The sequence below is a fragment of the Tiliqua scincoides genome, chromosome 6 (assembly GCF_035046505.1).
Source record: "Tiliqua scincoides isolate rTilSci1 chromosome 6, rTilSci1.hap2, whole genome shotgun sequence".
NCBI classification, from domain to species: Eukaryota; Metazoa; Chordata; class Lepidosauria; order Squamata; family Scincidae; genus Tiliqua; species Tiliqua scincoides.
Genome location: NC_089826.1, coordinates 71,523,283 through 71,545,828, shown reverse-complemented (window position 1 = coordinate 71,545,828; position 22,546 = coordinate 71,523,283). Strand labels below are relative to the sequence as shown.

Sequence of the window (22,546 nt, the reverse complement as noted above, 5' to 3'; positions counted from 1 at the left end):
GAAGTAAGGGAACAAACATTCCCTTACCTCGTAGAGGCTTCCTTGAGTGACACCCAACTGCAGGATGCAGCACATGTTCCATTGGCACCGCTATGCCAGTGCAGGAAAGCACTGACATAAGGGGTTAGGATTGCGACCTGAGATGTACTTTGCTCCTATGCTTGTAAATTCAGACAGATTTTCATAAAAGCAGTAACACAAAAGCTGAAAGTGACCCCCATTTCAAGGAATAGGCCCCTGGCGTATTTCCCAGTTCAGTCACTGATGCTTCATAGAGGGTAGATTGGAATCCACATTCCCCACATTCATTTTGGTTTGGACAAGCCCCAGTTAATCCCATGCTATGTCCTAACCTTTCCATTCCCAATTCGTAGAACCAAATTCACTATTATAAGTGGCAGGAGGAAGAAAAGTACATGAAATTTCAACTCATAACAGATAGTATGATTGTTTTCTTGAGAAGGAGACAAATGCTAAATGATTCAGAGTTGCTGGGAAGGGAAAAAAAAAAAGAATGAATGATTCTACTACTGAACTGCTTTTTGTTGGAATGTATGCACTTATTTGCCCTGGCAGTTAAGAGACAGGGAGAGTATAACAATGAATGAAAAAAAAAAACGCTGACTCTTCTTCCCTGGAAGATTTTCAATTTATCTCCTCACAATTCCTTCAAATTTCACTTGGGCCAGAAAACTGTAGTTTTGGCATGTGCTTTACTTAGCAGTTTGCAGAACACCTTGGGACAGGGCCATGAAAATCTCTTTTACCAAATACTAACTTCATTTAAGTGATAGTCTTATGAGCTAAGTTCTGTACCCAGATGCCCTTCCCTTACTTGCCAACCAAAGGATCATAAGTCAGTTGCAAGAAACTACTTGCTCTATATATTGGTGCAATCTTGTTATACACTGATTTTTTTATACACAGATTTGACTCAATACGAGTGGCCACTGCAAGTGAGAAGGAAAGTGCTGATCCCTGGAGAAGGGGAAAAATGCACCCCTTTAACATCACAGTTTTAAAAACTGCTTTTCTTACTATTGTAGAGAGAGTCATGCAAGGGATTGCAGGTATAACCTAATTATCCACAGATTTTTCTATCTCAGCTTGATGAGAAGGGCCCTTTAAATTAAAGGAAAACAGTCATTTGTTAATGCAAGAGATGGCAGCTGGCTGATTCTCTCTCCAAGGCAAAGTGACCCCTACCAGGTGAAAGAAAGATCACTTGCTCTGGATGAAGGGAGGGGTCCCTGGCTCTCCTGGAGAGAGACTGATGATGGATTGTCCGCCTAATGACCTGTCTTAACATCACAAAAGTCAACAAGGTTGTTTTTAAATCACCAGAGAAAAGGGACTTTGTTTTTAAAATGGATTTGCTTTAGTGCGGATTTTTGCCATTCAAGTGAGTTCTGGGGAACAGAACCCTTCGGAATAATGAGACTCAACCTGTATACACCAATGACAATAGACTTATCACAAATGTAACAGCATTGTTTAGAAAGAAAAGAAAGTTTCAGTGATGGCTCCACATTTGTGGCATTTCCTCCCCATAGAAATATGCCAGATTCACCCTGGTCTTTGTAGGTCACAAAAGTCTCTCTTTCCCAACAGATTTCTGAGATATAGGCCATTGAGAGTTATTATAACAACAACAACAACAACAACAACAACAGGTATTTATATACCGCCTTTCTTGGTCTTTATTCAAGACTTTATTCAAGGCGGTTTACATAGGCAGGCTTTATCTAAATCCCTTATTAAATAGGGATTTTTACAATTTGAAAGAAGTTTCTTTCTTTCAAGAACCACTACATTCAAGGTGTTTCATTCCGATCAGGCTTCACATTCTGGCCTCCATCCTCCCATGCTCAGAGCAGATGGAATAGCTCGGCTTCAGCTTGTCAGCTGCTTCAAGGTCGCACGGTGCCGGTGGCCTTGAACTGGCGACCTTGTGGATGTTATCTTCAGGCAGACGGAGGCTCTACCCTCTAGACCAGACCTCCTGCCTTTAATTTAAATATAAATTTAAACCCATCTCCTGTTTTATGATAATTTTAGATAATTACAATTTTTAAAAAACTTGTTAAATGTCAAACTGTGCAATAGTTCAAGTAAATTAATTTTGTTTTCTCAATCATAAAGTTGCAATTCAAATTTTTTAACAGCAATTCCACCTTTTACTGGAAGGCACCAAAAACTAAAGAAAACCAAAGTGCTAAAATAAAGCAGTTTTGGTCTCCTCTTCAACAGCACTCACTCACTCACTCACAGCACTCACTCACTACCCTTCCACCATAAGGTGTAGCTGAATCAAAACACACAACTGTAATTTTCATAACACTCAAAGTTTTCTTTGCTCGTAAGTATGCATCAGCTACATGGAAAAAAGCAGCCACAATTTTGCATTACTTACTTCTTTTCGTTTGCTTGATACCAATTTCTTCTCAGATCGCTGAATGCTCCCAGTTCCAAAGAAATCTATTGCAGAAGTTGGTGTCAGTTTCATAGGGGACATGGGTTTACTTTTTATTTTCTGTTTTAGATCTGTCTTTGGTGGTCCAGAAGTTCCTAGACAAATGCTTGAAGATGTCCCATTCTCCTTGGGTTTTTGGGAAGCCTTCTTATTAACAAAATCTTCGTCTTCATCTGAGTGAAAGAATAGCAAGCAGCAACGCTTCAGGGCCAAGACACTAAACAGCAATACCTTTATTCTAACTCTTCTTTACTGCTTAATGTTTCACAACATTTTCTACAAGATGAAAAGTGGAAGGGTGTCATCAGGTTCTACATTCCAAGAAGAACTCTCAACCTGGCATGAATTTTGGGCTCTTGCAGACACGTCCTCACCCTCACTGCCTAAAAAAATATTACTAATAAATTTGGCATTTATTTGAATGCACTGTCTCTCTAACCACCCAATATATCATCTGAGAGAACTGGAGACTGTGGGTGAAAATCAGGTGGACAGTGCCACATTCAAACAAACATGATACAGCCAAATGCCCTACAAAGAAAAGCTGCAGGGCAAGGTTGGCAAGACTGGACATTTGCCAAGGCCACAAAACTGGTAGAGAGCTGTTCCAACAGCACTACCATTCCCTTGCTTTTCAAAGAACACCCAAGGAGCAGGAAAGTACCCTTGCTTTTCACCTCTTCCAGATTATAGGGGTCCTATTACTCATAGCCATATTACTACTCATTACTGAGGATGCCAGACAACCTGGAGTTAACACCAGTGAGGGGGGTACAAGCACATCCAAAATTCCTAACAGGAAGAGAGCCCAAGTATTCACAGTAACATCAATGTTTGAAGCAAACATGCATTTTAATATAGGTGGGACAGTTACCAATATCCTACATGCATTATAAAACCTAGAACTCTAGCCAAAAATCTTGAAATGCTGGTGAAAACAGCAATCCCCACCTGGAAGTCTTATTCCCAATTGTACACACTTCCTATATAGACTTTGGAATTACAGTTCAATACCAAATGCAACACCAGCACACACTTTAAACCAATATAATTATAACTGCCTTATCTAAAATGTCAAACTCCTCTGCTATCATAAAAACATAAAATTGATTCACTCAGTCTAGTCCGGTATTAATCCCATTTTATTACTGCACTGGAAAAACTAAAAACAGACATGAACCTTCACATCGCAGCAACTGTCATCCTGCTATCCTTGCACTTGGATCCAAAAAATATAACTTGCAAGTTTCATAAATGTGAGTAACTAGTACTCCCTCTTTCTTGGAAGATCTTTCCCTTTTCAGCTCCAAAACAAGCTATAAAGTAGGCCTATTAAATAAAAATCTTTTTGCAGGTACCTCTTTTCAAAGTTCCACTCTTTTGGGGTACCACTTTTGCACATAACAGCACTGCCAGCAGAATCATTCTATGTACACATAAGAGGACAGGTTGCCCCATAGTTGGGGCACCTTCCTTCCCCAAACTGTTCCTCTTCTGAAGGACAAGCAGCTGCACAGTCAACTCATGCCCCAGCCATCTCCACTTCCAGCACATTTGGGCTGAGCCAGGCAGGGCAATACCACATGGTTGCCTTGGCAGTAGGGCCAAGTACCACCTGCCACCATTAGCAGTACTAGTACTTCTGGGTGAAAAGTACTGCTATAAAGCCATTTTGCTAACTTTTGTGGAATTAGGATGGCATGTATGTGCGTCAGACAGGTTTCCAGACATCAGCCAAGGCAGTTACTCTATTCTTCACATACTTATCCCTTCTAATGGACTCCAAATTGCTATGTGTTTGCCTAATACCTGCAATATATTAAATGCCAAACCCCTTTTTTTGTTTCCCTTTCATTATTGTCCTATTCTTCATTTAGGAGAGAATATAATCAATGAAACATGGATGACAGTCTCAAATTTCTGCTGACTCTGATAATGCAACAAGATTTATAACAATTTAAGTCAATTCTGTGTGAAAAGGGTGAATAGAAGAAAACTTCAAAATGGTACTCTGATATGAACAAATACAGTCAAAACGCATATACATAATAACTGTGTACTAAGAATAGTCAGAAAAGCACTAAGCTCTATTAGAACAAAAGTCAATGCTCTTGCCGACTGAAAGCACTTTATGACACTGGGCAAGGTTCAATGCAAAATTAACAGGTCATCTTCTGCAAACAACACTCAAGGTCCCATACTTCACGAGAACACTACGGTGGAAGAGATACTTAACAGGTACAATAATTTGGACGTCTCCCAACATACTGAATTAATCTAACCAAGACTGGTTAGCAATGGAAGTATTTATAAAATTGCACTTCCTTTTCCCATTACTTGTGAGTTACACTATGTTCTGTCCTTAACAAATCAATGGTCTAAAAGGAAAGAAAGCAGGTGTAACCAAACAGTGTAATGATGAAATGTGTTTAATAGGGATTAAAATGATAAACCTAATGACCTGTAGAACACATCCTGTTAAAAATAATTTTTTTACATGAACTATATCCCCCATATACTATAGAATTTGAGGAAGCCAAAAAACTTCCCATAAAAAATTAAAGATTCTTTACATTGGTAAACAAAAAATAAATATTAAGCCTTAAAGCTTCCATTTTAAAAGGTGTTTAAAATGTTACAATCCACAAACCACTCCAGAAGCAAATGAGGATCACAGCTTACCTTTTTATAGGACTAGGTTCAGACAGACAATTGCAACCGTTTCTAAGTGAAGAGTTTTACTACTGCTTCAAAAAGTGAAATGCTGCACATTACTGGACCAGATTTAGTGAGAGACCAAAAATATTTTGGTCTCAATTCTTCCTAACTCAGTATGCACAAGCATAGTACTATCTGTATGGTAACTGTTTTCCCTCTTCCTCCAAAACAAATTCTCCTAATTGGGAACTAACTATGACAGCAAAATAGCAGAAGAGTTTATATAGTTCTGATGACACTAGTTATAATGTAGAAAGAAAGCCTGCAGTCTGAAAGACCTAAACATTACCTCTGAAAATCTGAATGAGTTTGAAAACCAGAACATTAGCCATTACAAGAATCCACTATGCATACTAAATACCCTTTTTCCTCTGTTTCTAGACCAGCGGTGTTCAAACTTACCGGCACTATGCACCCAGAAAGTGGTCCCCATCTGGACTGCACCCAAGCATTCGGCGCGGCTGACAAGCAATGTCCTCCCCATTTGGAGGACAGGGATGCTCTGGGTAGTTGCGCTGTCTGTCCGGCATCCAAGAATGCCACGCAACAGGACGTTCCAGCAGACATGACTGCACAAAGAATCCCTGTCCTCCAAACAGGGAAGACATTCCTTGGCAGCCACACAGAACCAAAAGGTCCCGTTCACTGGGCAGACAGATCTGTGTGGATGCCGGATCTGGCCCCCAGGCCACGGTTTGCCCTCCCCTGTTCTAGACCAACAAACAACTATTGAGTTCATTCAATACACAGCTGAAAGTCACGTCACTTGGCTACCAAAACACTGCTCTGAGTGGACAAAACAGTTATGCATCACACACATCAAATGAAGTTGCTAAGCCTTGAATTCCAAGATTGCTTCAATTACATTTTATGTCAACCCATTTATTTGAGGATATCTGGAGGCCATTCCTTGACATAATAAGCCGCATGAAGTGTTGATATGTAGATACTCTGGTTGTGTATATGTATAAATATTTTTTCCCTTTTTTAAAAAAGTAATTCATAAGCACGTATCGATGCAATATTCTCTTTGTTTTGTTTTGTTTGTGCAATACAATAAAATTTAGAAAAAAAAGTTTACGTCAACCTTGCCCTTTAGCAGACCTGTGATTATTCAATAAGAGTAAGTTTGAGATGCAACTGAACTATTTCATGATTAACCTTGATCCATGTTTTCTAACATGTCACATACAGAAAACATTGACTGCACCTTCTAAAGTTATGCAATACAGAATAACTCAGGTTGCCTTGCCTCCAGGCACAACCCCAAGGGCATCATCAGTGCTGGGAAACTAAAACTCTTCCATCTAAATCTCAACATGAACAGTTTTCAAGCATTAGAAGTTGTCCTGCCAAGTTTGCAGCTTCTTTATTCTCCCTTACTCTGTCAGTACAACATTATCTATCCATCCCATAGCCTGCCTAACATGGTACCTAAGAAATTTTAACACTGCTTTTTCTGTATGTGGCTGACAACCGCATGTGGAAAGGGACAGGTGACTGTAAGACCATATAGGTAATTCAAAATTTATACCAGTCTTACCAACAGTCTTCACTGCCTGCTAGGGACAAGTAAGAAATCCTTTTCAGGCAGGGAAGCTTTCAAAAAAGTTATCGTCTCTCTCTTTTAGTCCACAAATGATTAACAAGTATATAATGAGCAAACAAACTAATAAAACATTGCTGTGGATTAGACAATTTTGTAGGCTGATTAGACCCTACTTTTCAACCTGCAAACTACCTTGAAAGACCTATTTACATGTTTCAGCCCATAATTACAGTCTGGCTATGTGTAGTTCTGGAACTGTGAAACTTTTGGAAGCAAAACGAGATCTAGCTAACCATATCAAGAATATTTCAGCACTTGTTTATCATGACAATGTCAGGCTCTATTAAGTATAGGCGCAACTTGTTGAAATAAACATAATGTCTCCATTTGTTCCTGATTTAAGTGGGGTCTTATGCCAAGCAAACATGTGAAGGATTGCAACCTGTACAAAGAGACAACATGGAAAAAAAACCTTCACATCTACCAATTATCTTATCTATGTACTTAAGCCTGCATAAGACAGCTTTATTCAGCTTGTTTACTCAAATTTTTTCCCAAATTGCTGAATGTGTTCAAAACATAATTCCCACTCAAGCTCACAAACAAATTTCACATCAGAAATGTCTCTGTCTCACTTAGGATTTGCTCCCCCAAAGAGACTTTTCCTCCACATAAACTACATTTTAATTCCAGTACTATTCAGTAATCTTGTCACAGGTAAATACACACACTTCTTTATAATTAAATCAGATCAACTATTATGCCAACATCTATACCATTAAACAATCCCTACTCACACAACCATGCACTAAAAGTACAAATATGATGTAGAGCCATCCTCCCTCTCTCTCAAACACTCTCTTTTTTAAATAGATAAGAAAAAAACAGTCTAAACACGTCCTAAAGGAAACTATTCATACAACAGGAATTCCATATTATGAAAGAACATAAAAGCCACCCTAATGAATCAGGCCAAGGGCCCATCTACTCCAGTTTCCTGTATCTTACAATGGCCCAACAGATGACATTCACCATTCATGACAAGATACCTATATCCTGTGGTCACACCTTAAATTTGGCATTCAGAGCTAGGCTACCTATAAACCCAGAGGTTGCATATAGTCATCATGGCTTGCAACGTGGTAGACGTTTCCTCCATAAATTTGTCCATTCCTCTTTCAACCATCTCTAGGCCAGGCATTATCACAAAATCCTGTGGCAAGCAATTCCACCGATTCATTGCACACCATAAAGTAATTGTTACCTAAGGAATCACAGTTTCTGTTTTTATATAATACAGCAGATATTAAGAACCAAAGATGTTAAAAGTTCAAGAGTCTTGGTCCGACAGAAGCCAATAGGACACATAAAAAAAGGAAACAGAGAAGCTCATATTCAAATCAAAAACCAACTTCTGTGCTCTATGACTAAAAATAGTTGGTTTATTTTTTAAAATCTCCTTTGTACTACATAGCCTAAATTTAAGCAAACACTAAAAGCATTTCTACACATAAATGCACCCAGGCTCTAGCACTGTAATGGCGAACACATTACCTGTTTCTGAAACATAAACAACAGGTTCTTTCTTTAGAGTGTTATCAGATTTTGAAATCTGTTTTCTATCAGGTGGCTTCTTAGATTTTTTAACCAACTGCACTTCCTCTTCAGAATCTGCATTTAAACACAAGTTAAACACATTTGATTCTTCCATACAGACTTTGAAAAACTCATAGGAAAAAAGGTTATGTCTATACCCTCCCCTGAGTTTCAGCCTGTATTGCTTCACAGTAATTCCTCAGGGAAGAGAGAACAGCTCATTAGCTTACTGTGACCAACTTGCTAAGCAGGTAATAATGCCGGCATCCATCATTACTTTGACACCATATTAATAGTGCCAGTCGATGTTCCCAAGATGCCTGTTGGCTGAGATTCTTTTTAGATTGCACAACCTGAGAATGCGGACAGGTACATTTGGAACAGGAAGTCATTTGACCTTTGTTCAGTTTAGGTTTATTCAGTCGGGGGGGGGGCGGACTAGTCAAATGGATGGTGAAGGTGGTAAATTCATCTGTGATGGAGGGAGTGTTGCCAGTGGTGGTAAAACTGGCAGTGAAGAAGAAGCCACCCGATGAAGAAGCCCTCCTGAAGAAGTCCTCTCTGGATCCAACATATTGGATAATTACCAGACAGTCTTGAATTTCCCATTTCTGGGCAAGGCAATTAAATGGGTGGCTGCATTTCAACTACAAGGTATACTGAAATAAATGGATTATCTGGACCCATTTCAATCTGGGTTCAGGGCAGAGATAGCCTTGCACCACAATGCCATGTGTGTCTCCTCAGAAATAAGTTCCACTGAGTTCAGTGGAATTCATTCTAAGGTAAACATGAATAGAATTGTAGCCTTGGTCTCCCTGGTGGATAATCTAAGGACCAGCTGGACAACACAGAGACTATATCTCTGTTGGTCCAGCTGACAAATGATGAGCCTTTCCCCAGATCTAAAAGAAAACTTTCTACTCCAAGCTATGAAATAGTACAAAAAAGCAATGACATGTTACCTGAATCGTAGATTATCCTCTTTTTTTTGTTCACTTGCTTTTGCTTAAAAGCCTCTTCATAAGATGAATTCTTCACCTGATTGCAACAGTTCATTAGTTATTCATCAAAATAATTTTTCCAGTGTTGTTCTTATTACTAACTCAAGAGGCATAAGCCAATACAATACTAGTAGATCAACTTTCATCACATCCCACTGCTGCATAACACCACCACCCTGAACAAATTCAATGTACATCTCTGCTAGATTTCAAATGTAGGCACAATCCCATGGTTACCCTTCTTTCAAACATACAAAAGCATATTTCTTTCATACAATGCACCAAGTAATTATGGAAAATGAAAGCATTTCACATATGGATGAAGAGCATCTCTGATTATCATTTAATCACTGGCATCTTGGTTCTTATTCCCCAAAAGTATTTTTGATCCCCTAAACTTTATCAAAAGCATAAAATAATGAGCCTTGGCTCAATAATTCAGCCCGCAACTCCTTTAAAATAAGGCACTATATACAAAACAGTCTGAACCAAATATATTTTGTGACTGAGTGACAAGCTACCAGATATGACAAGACCCATCTGCATCAGAAGCAATCCAAGTATAAAACTGAAAATTGGCTCTCTTCCCATTCTAACATCTCAATCCAAAACACATCAATTTAGCAGCTCATGTTTAGAATTAGGTCTACTTTCTCCAAAAACACAAAAGGTTATTTACCTTTTTTAACCAACCATGCTATTATCCACTCATCTAGGACAAGCCATGATTTCTAAATGAATAAATCTGAAGAGCCCACTCCCAGCAGGAGAGATGGCACACTAACAAGACTGCAATTAGCTTGTGAACCCAAGGTCCTTTATAAAGCACATATTTTGCATGCAGAAAGAGCTGGATTCAATCCAATCATATATGGATCTTGGCTAGGAACGACAACTGCCTCAGACCTTGAAGAACCAAAGCCACTCAAAGGAGATTGTACTGGGATAGTTGGACTAGTGGTTTGGGGGGAAAGAAAAGTGATTAGATAGGGAGCAAGTATTTTGCAGGAAGCAAGTGAAGCTGTTTAAGTAACACAACTTCACAACCATGCAGAATTAAAGACATGGTTCTTTGACTTCTACAATAACATTGACAGAAGGATGTTTCAAACACTCCTTATAGAAACCACTGGGGAACTAAAAAGAGGAACCCCAAAAGAGAAAAGCAAGGAAACAAGCAGATGGCAAAATCAAATTCAAACCCCAGAAAGAATATATAAAAATTTTCACCCAACCTTGATTTCCTTTGATTTTGACTTCTCACCCGAAGTCCCCTCCTTATTTTTGGGTTTCTCATTCCTTTTGGCAGTATCACATTGTTTCTTTCCAACATTTACAACCCCAAAGAACTTCCGGATATCCTAAACAAAGGGAAACAATTAAATAAAGTTATTTTTAGAAGCTTCACAAAACAACTATGAACTGCTCTCTGTGATTTTAAAAGATTATTAGTAAAAATAAGAGTCATAAATTACTATTATTTTTTAAAGTATGTGATTGTCATTGTCATGTAATTGTCAAACTGATGCTGAAAACCTGGGTTGTATCTAAAGAAAATAAGTCCTGACAAAACACCACTGAAATCAATGAAATCATAACTAACTTGTATCAACTTCAGTGGGACTTGCAACTCAATACAACTATGATTACACACAAGTAAACACCACTGAGTTCAGTGTTTAGATGAAACGTGCCTAGAATGCAGCCCTAATCTGACTGCAGGTTGTGTTCTTGCCTGGCCTTCCCAACCCATGTTGGTATCAGTCAATTATTATCAACTGATTACAGAAATGCCTCTGGAGAAGCCTAACACCTTCCAAAACAGGAACCTACACAAGTCAATTTCAGTCACTTCTAAATTTGTCAATTTCACTCACAGAGCAGCAAGCCTCTTGAACACTCTAAATTCAAAAAGTACTTGTAATTATTTCTTTTTAACTGCAAAGAAATTAGGATTTTCATCAAATTTAATGAATTAAGATCCTTAAGAGGGAAAGAAGTGTCTTTTCAAAAAGTCAACCAGCTGAAAAGGTAGCTAAGAAGCTATTGACAGGAAGTGCTCTTATCAAAAGATTTTGTTCAACCATAGTTTAGAAAGAGTATAAACAGGAAGATGGGAGTTCTTAACATGTATTTTAAAATAACAGCATGAAAGTATTGTGAGTAAAGTTCAATCCTCTTACATCACTGAAGAAGAGAGCTTTCTGCCCTTCAACAGCAAAGAAAACCCTAATTTAATTGAGGGATAGGAATACTGAGAAACTCCAAAAATAGCCAATTTAGAATTACAAACTTTCAGCCATTCTTCTCCAGCTATGCCTTTAATAGCAATTTGATATTAAAGAATTGGCAGGTGATGCTTTTCAAGGCAGAGATAAAAGTTATCTGCTCCACATTGCCACAATTAAAGGTACAGTCCAAAAAGTTGGTAAATTTACTAATGCTTTACAGAAAGAATAATCAAGGACATTAAAAACTGCCATTAAAAAAAACTTCTAATTAAATGAGACAATAATCAGACTCAATGCATTTTATTAACATCTCAAAATGCACACATGACACTTATACTCATGTTAACAACAGTTTTCCAATCATGGCTATTTTCAATTCTTAAGTACCAGTGATGGCTATTTTCAATTCTTAAGTTCCGTAACTAAAAAAAATAACAACCATTCATTTTTAAGCATCAGTCTTATACTGAGATGTATTATTTAAAAAATTACTCAAAATGCCTGCATATTAGTATCCAAATTTTTTGGTACTTCAGGTAATGGGTGTCTAGGATTTCTCCAACCTTAAACATAGGGTTTTTCATGGTCTTGGGAACTACTACTACTACTACTACTACATAGGAAACGAGTAAAACTTAATTCAAAAATAGCAAAGTTGTATAGTATTTAGTAAGATTATCTTCTATCATCAAAAGAACATCACTTCTAATTTAAAATGTTTCAGAGGAAACCAACAAACTCATACCTGCTCACAGTCCCTGTTCCCAGCCATTTCAGGGAGGGCACAAGCAAAGAAATCTTCTTTATGAGAAAAGAAGGTGTGGCTTGTGCCCAATAACTACCCTTGTAACAGTCCTTTCTTTTATTTCTTCAGTAGAAAGTAACTTCTTTAGATCTAGGCTCTTCTGCTTAACCACCAATAGTTAATATATTCCTCCATTTAACAGCCCAATCCTATGCATGTCCATTCAGAAGTAAGTTCCATTAGAGTCAAGGGGGCTTAATCCCAGGAAAGTGTGGATAGGATTGGGCTGTAAACTAGCTAGCTATTTATTTATACATGATTCTAGTTCAAAGAACTTTTCTATACAGAACATTAATTTGCCTTTTTCAAAAATGTTAGCCTGACTGAGCTCCATAAATTCTTTTAGACCATTCAATAATAGAATGGGGGCCAAATTTTTCAGTACTGGCCATGCACTGCATCCTGTGGTGTGGAAGCATTCACAGAGGCCTCCTCAAGGTATGGGAACATTTGTTCCCTTATCTTGGGGCTGCACTGCGGTTGCACTGGTGCTGGAAAGTTGGATAGGATTGGGCCCTAAAGAAAACTAGGCTGCAATCAAGCAACTAAGGATCCAATCCTATCCAACTTCCCAGCGCTGATGCAGCCATGCCAATGGGGTGTGTGTTACATCCTGCAGTGGAGAGGGGACATATGTTCCCTTACCTTGGGGCTGCATTGCAGTTGCATAGGAGCAGGAAAGTTGGATAGGATTGGACCCTAAGTTTCTCAGCTTTTGAAGTATAAGCTGTACTGGAAGAGTCTATTATTTTTAGACAACCAAGAAGAAAGACATGCAGTATAATCTTATGAATGAAACAAATTTGAATTTTTATGTCTTTGCCCTATCAACACCAGAATCGGGAGTCCTCCAATGAAACAGATTAGTAGGAAATTCAAAAAAGGCAAAATAAGCACTTCTTTGTTTAGCACAAAATGAATTGTGGTGGAATTCATTGCACCACAATGCGGTGATGGTTGTTATTCTAGGTGGCTTTAAAAAAGAACTTACCAAATTCATGGAGGACAAGTCTCTCAATGATTCCTGGTAATGACAGTGATATGCGACCTCCAGGTTCAGAGGCAATATGCCTCTGAATATCAGAGGAAAAGGAGCATGTCTTGCTTGCAGACTTCCCAGAGGGAATGGTGGGTCACTGTGGGAAATGGAACACTGGACTAGATGGGCCTTTGGTAGTGCTCTTCTTGCATTCTTATATTAAGAGTACATAAAATTGCAGGGTAAGCACACACATTGGCCACTTAATCAAAGACAAATCTTCGACTTGAAGTAATACCTATATAGGATACTATGTATGCACTGTGTATACCCTGTTATGCACTGAGCATGCACATATCATTTGTGTATTTTAAATATCTATTTATATCCTTCGTTTACAAGAGGCTCCCAATAGTCTCCCATTCACACTGTTGCCCATCACCTGCTTAGTTTCCACATTCCTGTAGCATCAGGTGTTCCCTGGACCAATACACATCTGCTGTATGTACACAACAGGCTGCTGTGATGTCTACAAAAACTAAGCGAGGCATGTGCAGTTGTTGCATATATGAGGCACATACACTTTTCTACATGGAAATGATATCCATGTAGGAAAAGTATTTTGTGGGAAGCAGCCCAAAGTTCCTCTCCACCTGACGGAATTAATATGGCAAATGTAATGAGTGACCTGTGCCATCCACAGATACAGCTAACTGAATGATTCTGATGATGACAACTGAAAAAAATGAGCAGCCATGACTGCAGAAATTACCATCAGACAAATTTTATTTATTTACTGGATTTTTATCCTGTTTTTCTCCCTATGAGCTAGATGGGATGTATCCAAGGACAACCACACTGGTTCAAAACCTCTGGCCTGCAAATGTAACCATAGAGACATCTGGAGGCATGCTGCACAGAGAAGATAAGTAACTGGACTGGCCCTTAGGGCTACTTGACAGATCAGTTTTAAATACACCCCAAAGATATTTTAAGTGTACACTTGGTGACAAACATATGTTTACTACTGTGTGAAACCACCTGACAGTGCAATCCTATGCATGTCTCCTCAGAAGTAAGGCCCATTACATTCAATGGGACTTCCAGGAAAGTGGGTATAGGATTGCAGCCTGAGAGCCCAATTTTCCAGTGCCAGTGCAGCTGTGCCAATGGGACATGCACTGTATCCTGTGGTGGGGAGGCAGTCTTGGAGGCCTCCTCAAGGTATGGAACATTTGTTTCCTTACCTCAGGGCTGCATTGCGGTTGCATCAGTGCTGGAAAGTTGGATAGGATTGGGCTCTGAATCTGTTACAGGTTGATTATCCCTTATCCGAACTGCTTGGGACAGGAAGGAGTCTGGATTTTTGATTACTCTGGATTTCAGAATAACTGCATAAATATGACTGTAATAATTGCATAAATAAAATGATTGTAATATAAAAATAAAATGACACACTGTTACCCATACAGGAGTCTGCTGGCCTCTTTAACATTTTTCAACAGCATAATCTAAGCCTAGGGTTTTCATGGCTGGTATTATTAGTGTTGCAGTAAGAACTGTTTGGGCTTATTGGTCATGGTCTGTGAAGATTTTTATTTCCTAATGTTTTGCCCACAACTATGGTGGGCATTTTCAAACAGCTAGAGGTGAGAACTTTATACCAGTTGGTCTCAACCCAGAGCAACTGACAGTAACTGTCCACAAAAATACTTCATAACCCAGTGTGTGGAACGTCTTGCCATAGGATGTGGTGATGGCATCTGGCCTGGATGCCTTTAAAAGGGGATTGGACATTTTTCTGGAGGGAAAAGTCCATCACAGGTTACATGCCATGATGGGTCTGTGCAACCTCCTGGTTTTAGAAGTAGGTTATCTCCGAATGCCAGGTGCAAGGAAGGGCACCAGGATACAGGTGTCTTGTGTGCTTTCTGAGGTTTCTGGTGGGCCCCTGTGAGATACAGGAAGCTGGACTAGATGGGGCTCTGGCCTAATCCAGCAGGGAGAGGATCTTCTTATGTTCTTATACTACCTCACAGGGTTGTTATGAAGACACAAGAAGCAGAGAGGAAATGGGCCAGGTGGGGGGTGGTGATGGGGGAAAAAGAACAGGTCCTGGGAAGGGGTTGGGATTGGCAGTGGGACCCTAATCTCAGATTGACTGATTGATAGGACCGCAGTTTCAGATTGATTTTATTTATTTATTTATACAGGTATTTATATACTGCCTTTCTTTGGTCGTCAGATTTCTCCTTAGACTTTAATCCAAGGCGGTTTACATAGGCAGGCTGTTCTAAACCCCCCTTGGGATTTTTACAATTGAATAGTTCTAGTCTTTCATAGAACTCCTTGTTCCAGCTGGATTCCTTCCCAGTATGGCCTCTCTCTGGCCCTTTGCCTCCCACACTCCATCAATATATCATCGTGTAGTCAGTCCTCGGGTACTTCCGATTGTTTCGAACTGGCAGCCTCAGATCTTCAGGCATACAAGGTGGCAGTTCTACCAACTGAGCCAGACCTCCTGCCCTCATATTGACTGATTGATTGATTGATTGATCCCAGTCTCACACTGACTGAATGATGGGACCCCAGTGTCATACTGATTGGACCCCAGTCTCATATTGATTGATGGATAGATGGGGACCGCAGTCTCATACTGATTGATGGATGGATGGGACCCCAGTCTCATATCGATTGATTGATGGGACCTCACTCTCATACTGATTGATGGACGGATGGGACCCCAACCTCATATTGATTGACTGACTGATGGGACCCCAGCCTCATACTGACTGGCTGGTTGGCTGGGGGCATGGCATGAGGAAGGTGGCAGAGCAGCTCCCTCAAGTGTGGGGGCCACAGGGGGGCGAGAGAGACCCTTCCACAGCACCCTGCCGACGTAGGTCAGGCGGCGCCCCCACACCCTCCCTGCCCTAAGCTTGGCACCCCTCCCCCTCCCCCTGAGGAGACGCAGCGAGCTCCGCGTCGCCCCCCCGCGCGCTCACCCACCATGCTGGGCGCGACCACGTCTCCCAAGCGACGGTGACTGCCGTTGGCGGCGGCTGGACGGGCGCGGGCCGCGTCCCCCCGCCGACCGACTTCGCGCCAACAACAGACGCCGAGGAGCGCGCGCTGATCTCGTCACTGGGAGGAGCGCGGAGGGAGGGGCGCCCTCCGAGCACCGCGCCGGGCCGCGCTCCCAGTGGCTGCGCCTGCGAGTCCCGCGGGGACCCTCTGCCCCGACACTCCGCCTCCAGCAGCAGCGACACACGCCACAGCGACACACAAGGCAGCAGCAGCAGCAGCAGCGACACACGAGACAACACCGTCAGCAACAACACACAAGGCGATGGCAGCAGCAGCAGCAACAACACACAGAAGAACAGCATCAGCAGACAGCCACACACAAGACAACAGCAGCAACAGCACACAAGACAACAACACACACACACACACAGGACAACAGTAGCAACAACTACCAACTTCACATTGCTTCCCAAACCAGCGCTCCTCGAACTTGGGACCCACTCTTTGAAATATGTGTTTATAGTGACCCACTCAGGAGAGAGAGAATATTATTTATTATTAATAATAATTATAGATTTATAATAATTGGAGCCCTGTCTCCTGAGGCTTCTAGAGCAGTGTTTCTCAACCAGTGGTATGGATATCATCAGTGGTACTTGAGGTGGTGTCTGGTGGTGCTCATGGGACCCCTGGACACCTCACATAGTAGATCAGTGTTTCTCAACCAGTGGTACAGGTACCACTGGTGTGGTGGTGCCTGGTGGTACTTGTGGGACACCTGGACACCTCCCATAGTACATCAGTGTTTCTCAACAGTGGTACAGGTATTATTACAGGTACCATTGGTGGTACTTGAGGTGTTGTCTGGTGATACTCATGGGACCGCTAGACACCTGCTGCCCAGCTGCACAACCAGGAAAAAGATGCAACAAACAGCAGTAGGAGGCTTGGCTTGGTGGACAGAGCTTCAAAGCGTTCTTTTCTACACTCAGAAAAGCCCTCCCATCCACCTTGAGCCTCTTACTGGTGTTTGCCGTGTCACATCTGGCCTCCCAACTCAGAAGTAACTGGTAAAGACATCATTGCCAGTTACTACCAGGAGTACTTTGAATAGGTGGACCACGTGTAGTGGTACAGCAGAGAACAAACCTTGAGAAACGCTGTTCTAGACCAGTCCTTCCCAAACCTTTTAGCACTGGGACCCACTTTTTGAAATGACAATTTATTTTGACCCACTACTAGACCAAAAAAGAGAAAGAATATTATTTATTATTAATTTATTAATTATAAATTAATAATAATTAGAGCCCTGTGCTCCCGAGGTTTATGGAGACCTTTCAAAAAGTATGTGAATGTCTGGACAAACTTACAACTTTACTTACAGAGAAATCAACAAAATTTTATGAAGAAAGAATAATGGGTTAATGAGCTGTGGATCTGAAGATTAGATTGAAAAGAATAGAGAACATTAATCAGAAATAATAATTTGAAATGAAATACTTATAATGAGAAGATAAGAGGGGCTATTGGAGATATAATATATACAGGGGTGGAAATTTAGATTATTATGTTATAAAGCTGTAAGTAATTAGTACTTTCAACTTCGCCCATGCTACATTATTAGAGGTATCTTTATATTTTTTTTATTTTTTAACATATCTTTAATGTTGTCTGATTTTCTCTTTTTTCTTCTCTTTTTACTGTTTTTCCTTTCCTTTTTCTTTATTAATATAAATAAATGAAATTAAAAAAACAAAACAAATAGTATGGGTGTGTAGACCGGGGGTGGCAAACTCGTTTCATACAGAGGGCCAAAGGGCCCAGTCCTATCCAACTTTTCAGCACTGGTGCAGCGACAATGCAGCCCTGCAGAAAGGGAACAAATATTCCCTTACCTAGAGGAGGGCTCTGTGGCTTCCCCCTACCACAGGATGCAGTGCATGCCTCATTGGCACAGCTGCACCAGTACTGGAAAGCTGGATAGGATTGACCCCAAAATTAGCATTCTTGGTGCCTGCTGAGAGCTGGAAGTGACATCATTAAGCAGAAAGTGACATCATTAAGCAGAAAGTGACATCATTAAGCAGATGGTAGCCAAAAATAAGCACTTCGTTCTCACATTGAAACTCATTAGCTGCCAATGACAGAAGAGAAAATGTGTAAATCTTGTTCATATTTTCAAGTTATAAAAGAGCCCCATTATCAAACTTGGAGAGCCCAATTATAACAGGGAGGGGAAGGATGGATAAAATGTTTCCAGGAACTGCATTCAGCCAGCAGGCTTTATGTTTGCCACCCCCCTTGTGTAGACATTTGCTAGACTCATCCTAGAAATAGAGTTCAAGGACTGTCCCCCCAAACCTTTACAGTCATTCTAGGGCAAAGGTGCCCAAACCCCGGCCTGGGGGCCACTTGCGGCCCTCAGGGGCTCCTAAACAGGCCCTCAGAGAGCCCCCAGTCTCCAATGAGCCTCTAGTCCTCCAGAGACTTGCTGCAGCCCGTGCTGGCCTGACGCAACTGCTCTTAGCATGAGGATGACTGTTCAACCTCTCACCTGAGCTGTGGGATGAGGGCTCCCTCCACTACTTGCTGTTTCATGTCTGTGATGCAGCAGTGGCAGTGAAGGAAAGGCTGGTCTTGTTTTGTGCAAGGCCTTTTATATGCCTTGAGCTACTGCAAGACCTTCATTCATTCATACAAGTTCCATCTCTAATAAATTCATTTATGTAAATTTATTCAAATTTGAAATGTAAATTAATTCTTTTTTTTTTCCTGCCCTTGACACAGTGTCAGAGAGATGACATGGCCCTCCTGCAAAAATGTTTGGACACCCCTGTTCTAGAGTATCCAGAAGACTAAACTGGAAAGCAAGATATGTAGTTAGGGGCTTCCAGGCCAGCAAAAGGCTGAAAACTGCATGCAAACTGCCCTTCCCTCAACTACTGAACTTTAGTCCGTTCTGTGCATCTGAAATATCCAATGAAGATTTCTAGATCAGAAGTTGTGACATCTCAACACAATTGGATGCACCTTGGTACTGTACCTTCAATTTAGCATTTGCTGATAAAGAGGAAAAGAACATATACAGCAGCTAAACTTTGCATAGTTAAGTGCTAGAAGCCTCCCCTTTCATAAGCAATCCGATACATGGCTAAACAATAGATGGAAAAAAACTAATTATATTGTATTGGCAACCTTCAGTCTCGAAAGACTATGGTATCGCGCTCTGAAAGGTGGTTCTGGCACAGCGTCTAGTGTATGAGCAATATCCCAGGAGGTCCAGCCAATTAGGAGTGCTATGATGATCTAGTTCCTCTTTAACTTGTACTGTATGGAGAGATAAATACCAATGCTTTGTTGTTAAGTGCATCAGCAGCTGCAAGTCATGAGCTCACATTCATTACTCCTTTCTCCTTTTTCTTCTTTCACATGCAACTAGAAGCTTTTGTTTGCAGTTTTGTAACAAGCCACAGGTTCCCATATTCAGCCATAATAGGACAATGTAGTTTTTTCCAAACCACTAATGGAAGATTCAGTCTCCTCCCCTCATATGCAAAGGAAGGGCATATTCAAAAGAGAAGCTTTCCATGGCACTTTCTGAACCAATCCCAAATGTATTACCTGTACTTTTTTTTCCTTCTATTTCCCCTTCTTTCTTATTGATTAGTTATTTTAAATCCATTAAGTCAGTGGTATTCAAACTGGGGCATCGAGACGCCCCAGCCTGTGGGTCCTGGCCTCTGCCCCCTTAAGGGGCGGAGGCAGCCAGGAGACAGGGGAAAGGCAGCGTCGCCGCTCAGGGGGGCTGCAACGGCTTGGATGCACTTGCCCAAGCCTCCTGCAGCCTCCCGGGGGTGCGGGGAGCCCTGCGCAACCTTCGGCAGGGCTCCCCAAGTCAGGAAAAGTGAAAGCGGAGCGATTGCGCCCCGCTCCACAAAACCGCATGATTGCTCTGCTTTCCCTTCTGACGGGGCTGCAGGGACTGAGGTTTGCCCTCCAGTCCCTGCAGCAGCTGTGCCTGTGTGCGGGGAGCTCTGCGCGAGCGCCTGCAGGGCTCCCCAGGTCAGGGAAAGGGAGAGTGGGGCGATAGCACTCCGCTTCTGCCTTCCCCCACCCCTGCTGCCTCCCCCCCGCCCCCCGCAAAGACTTACTGCAGGTTTCAAAGTCCCGGAGAACCACAGCATTAAGTCTTTTCTCTCTCAGGTTTCTTTCCTTATTTCATTCCTTTTTGTAATCACCTTTTTAGGTTCAGAAGTTAATTTCTCAATATAATTGATCTGTATTTGTTTTTCTGTTTATATTTTTATGGTAAAAACTGTTCATTAAAATATTGGTTTTTTAAAGATGGATAGAGGAACAGCAATGCAGCATAACTGGGGAAGTAGGAAAGAAAACAGGCAGTTAACAATATGAAATTTGCTACCTTTTCAAGTGGGCAGTGTTTGTGCTTCTTTATTGCTAAGGTGCTATCAATGTGGGTGCCATTCACAAAGTAACAAACTCCAAATGGTGTAAAAGGATATGATATCCTGTCAGGTTTTTGGCATCCCAGGCTTGAGATTGTTATTAGCCAGGATGTGGCAGGAGGTCCTGATATCTGGGCCTGGTGTGAAGCAATCAGCAAGGCAGCACAGCTAATACAATCAACTGTGTCTGCTGCAGGTGGGAGTCACATGACTTGGGGAAAGATGAGTGCTGAGTCAAGTAGGCTATGGTGGAATGGTGCAATGCACCCCTGGACAGCCAATCAGAGTGGGTCACAAGACTGTCTTGTGTCTGTGAGGTCGCCCTACTCTGATTGGCTGGCCCCAGTATATATGGGGCAAGCACAGACTCCTGGGTGTGGGTTGTTGTAGTGGAGTTTCTGCATGCTGTGTTGTGTACTGATTTTGGACTGCCTTCTGTGACTGACCTGCTGTATCCCTGACTTCTGGACCATTTGACTGACTACTCTTCTGCCTGCTCCTTTACCAATACATGCTTTTGCAACAAACAAGCCTGTGTCTGCTTCTTTGGCTCTGTTTGGGATTGCCTGCTTCTTTTGCTATCTCCCTACGCTCCCTTGCCATTCTGCTATCGGGAAAGCAAGGGCTATCGTCCCCTGCTGACTTGACACAATCACATTCATTGTTTAAATCAGCATGCTATGCACTGTCCGGGATTCTAAAATTCTGTTTGAATATGTAACTATTCATATCTTGACTCTTTAAAAAATTCAAGGTAAAGACATATGAGTGCTTTCACTTAAGTCATATAGCCTCTCCTTTTTAAATCAGTAAATCCTTATTTAATTGGTAAATCTTTGTCCATGAACAACAAAATAATTAGTTAGGATTATTGAAATATAGACTATCCTGTTTCCGTCTCACCCTTGGTTTCCCCCCCCCCCTGAATCCATACATTTGGATGTCTATGAAGAGATTGTAATAAAGCACAAGAAGGAGAATAATTAAATCATTTATTTACCTTGATTCAGATAAATCACAAGTAAATCATAGAAATTGGATTGTTTGCACACAGGCATTTAGGAGAAAAGGAAGGCAGCAGAGTGAAGGTCTGTGATTGCCACCTCTAGTTGCTGATGCTTTTTAAAGTATGGAATGTGAACCTCTCCCCTCACAGTGACCAAAGAAACAACAATAGCTCATGAATATGAGGAGAATAATTGTTTTATGTCATTTTTGAGTTTATTTGCTGCATTTTAATCCCCAAACCACTTTTTCCCTTGAAATTGTGAACCCTGTGGGCTGCTGCTGCTGCTATTACTACTACTACTATGTAGGGCAGTGATTTTCAACCTTTTTCATTTTACAGCACATGGCCAAGTCACTAAAATTATCAAGGCACACCATCCGGTTTTTGACAACTGACAAGGCACACTGCTCTGCCAGCAGGGGGCTCACATCCCCTAATGACCCTCCCTCATACTCCTGCGGCACACCTATGTGCCGCTACACATTGGTGGAAAATAGGTGATGTAGGGGATAATATTAATACTTCAAGCCACTTTGGGCATCTCCCAATGGGAGGGGAAAGGCAGGTTAGTGAATAAATATTTTAAATAAAGAAAATGGGAGATGTACAGCAAACCTAGAAATAGAGTTTGCATCTCTTGAGATCTTTTTTTTTCTTCTTTTGATGGCAACAGCAGAAGAACTGAAGTC

At 41.1% G+C, this 22,546-nt stretch overlaps 1 protein-coding gene across 1 annotated transcript in view; it reads right to left on the bottom strand.

Annotated features, from left to right (window-relative positions):
* Nucleotides 1-16,463, bottom strand: part of RFC1 (replication factor C subunit 1) — a 40,299-nt gene extending 23,836 nt beyond the window's left edge. Inside the window, exons 1-5 of the mRNA XM_066632552.1 lie at nucleotides 16,365-16,463; nucleotides 10,576-10,701; nucleotides 9,302-9,377; nucleotides 8,295-8,411; nucleotides 2,414-2,646 (exon numbers count right to left, since the gene is read on the bottom strand). Coding sequence (XP_066488649.1) covers nucleotides 2,414-2,646; nucleotides 8,295-8,411; nucleotides 9,302-9,377; nucleotides 10,576-10,701; nucleotides 16,365-16,367 — 555 coding nt within the window. The 5' untranslated portion in view covers nucleotides 16,368-16,463. The remainder of the gene's footprint in view (nucleotides 1-2,413; nucleotides 2,647-8,294; nucleotides 8,412-9,301; nucleotides 9,378-10,575; nucleotides 10,702-16,364) is intronic.
* Between the last annotated feature and the right edge of the window lie 6,083 nt (nucleotides 16,464-22,546).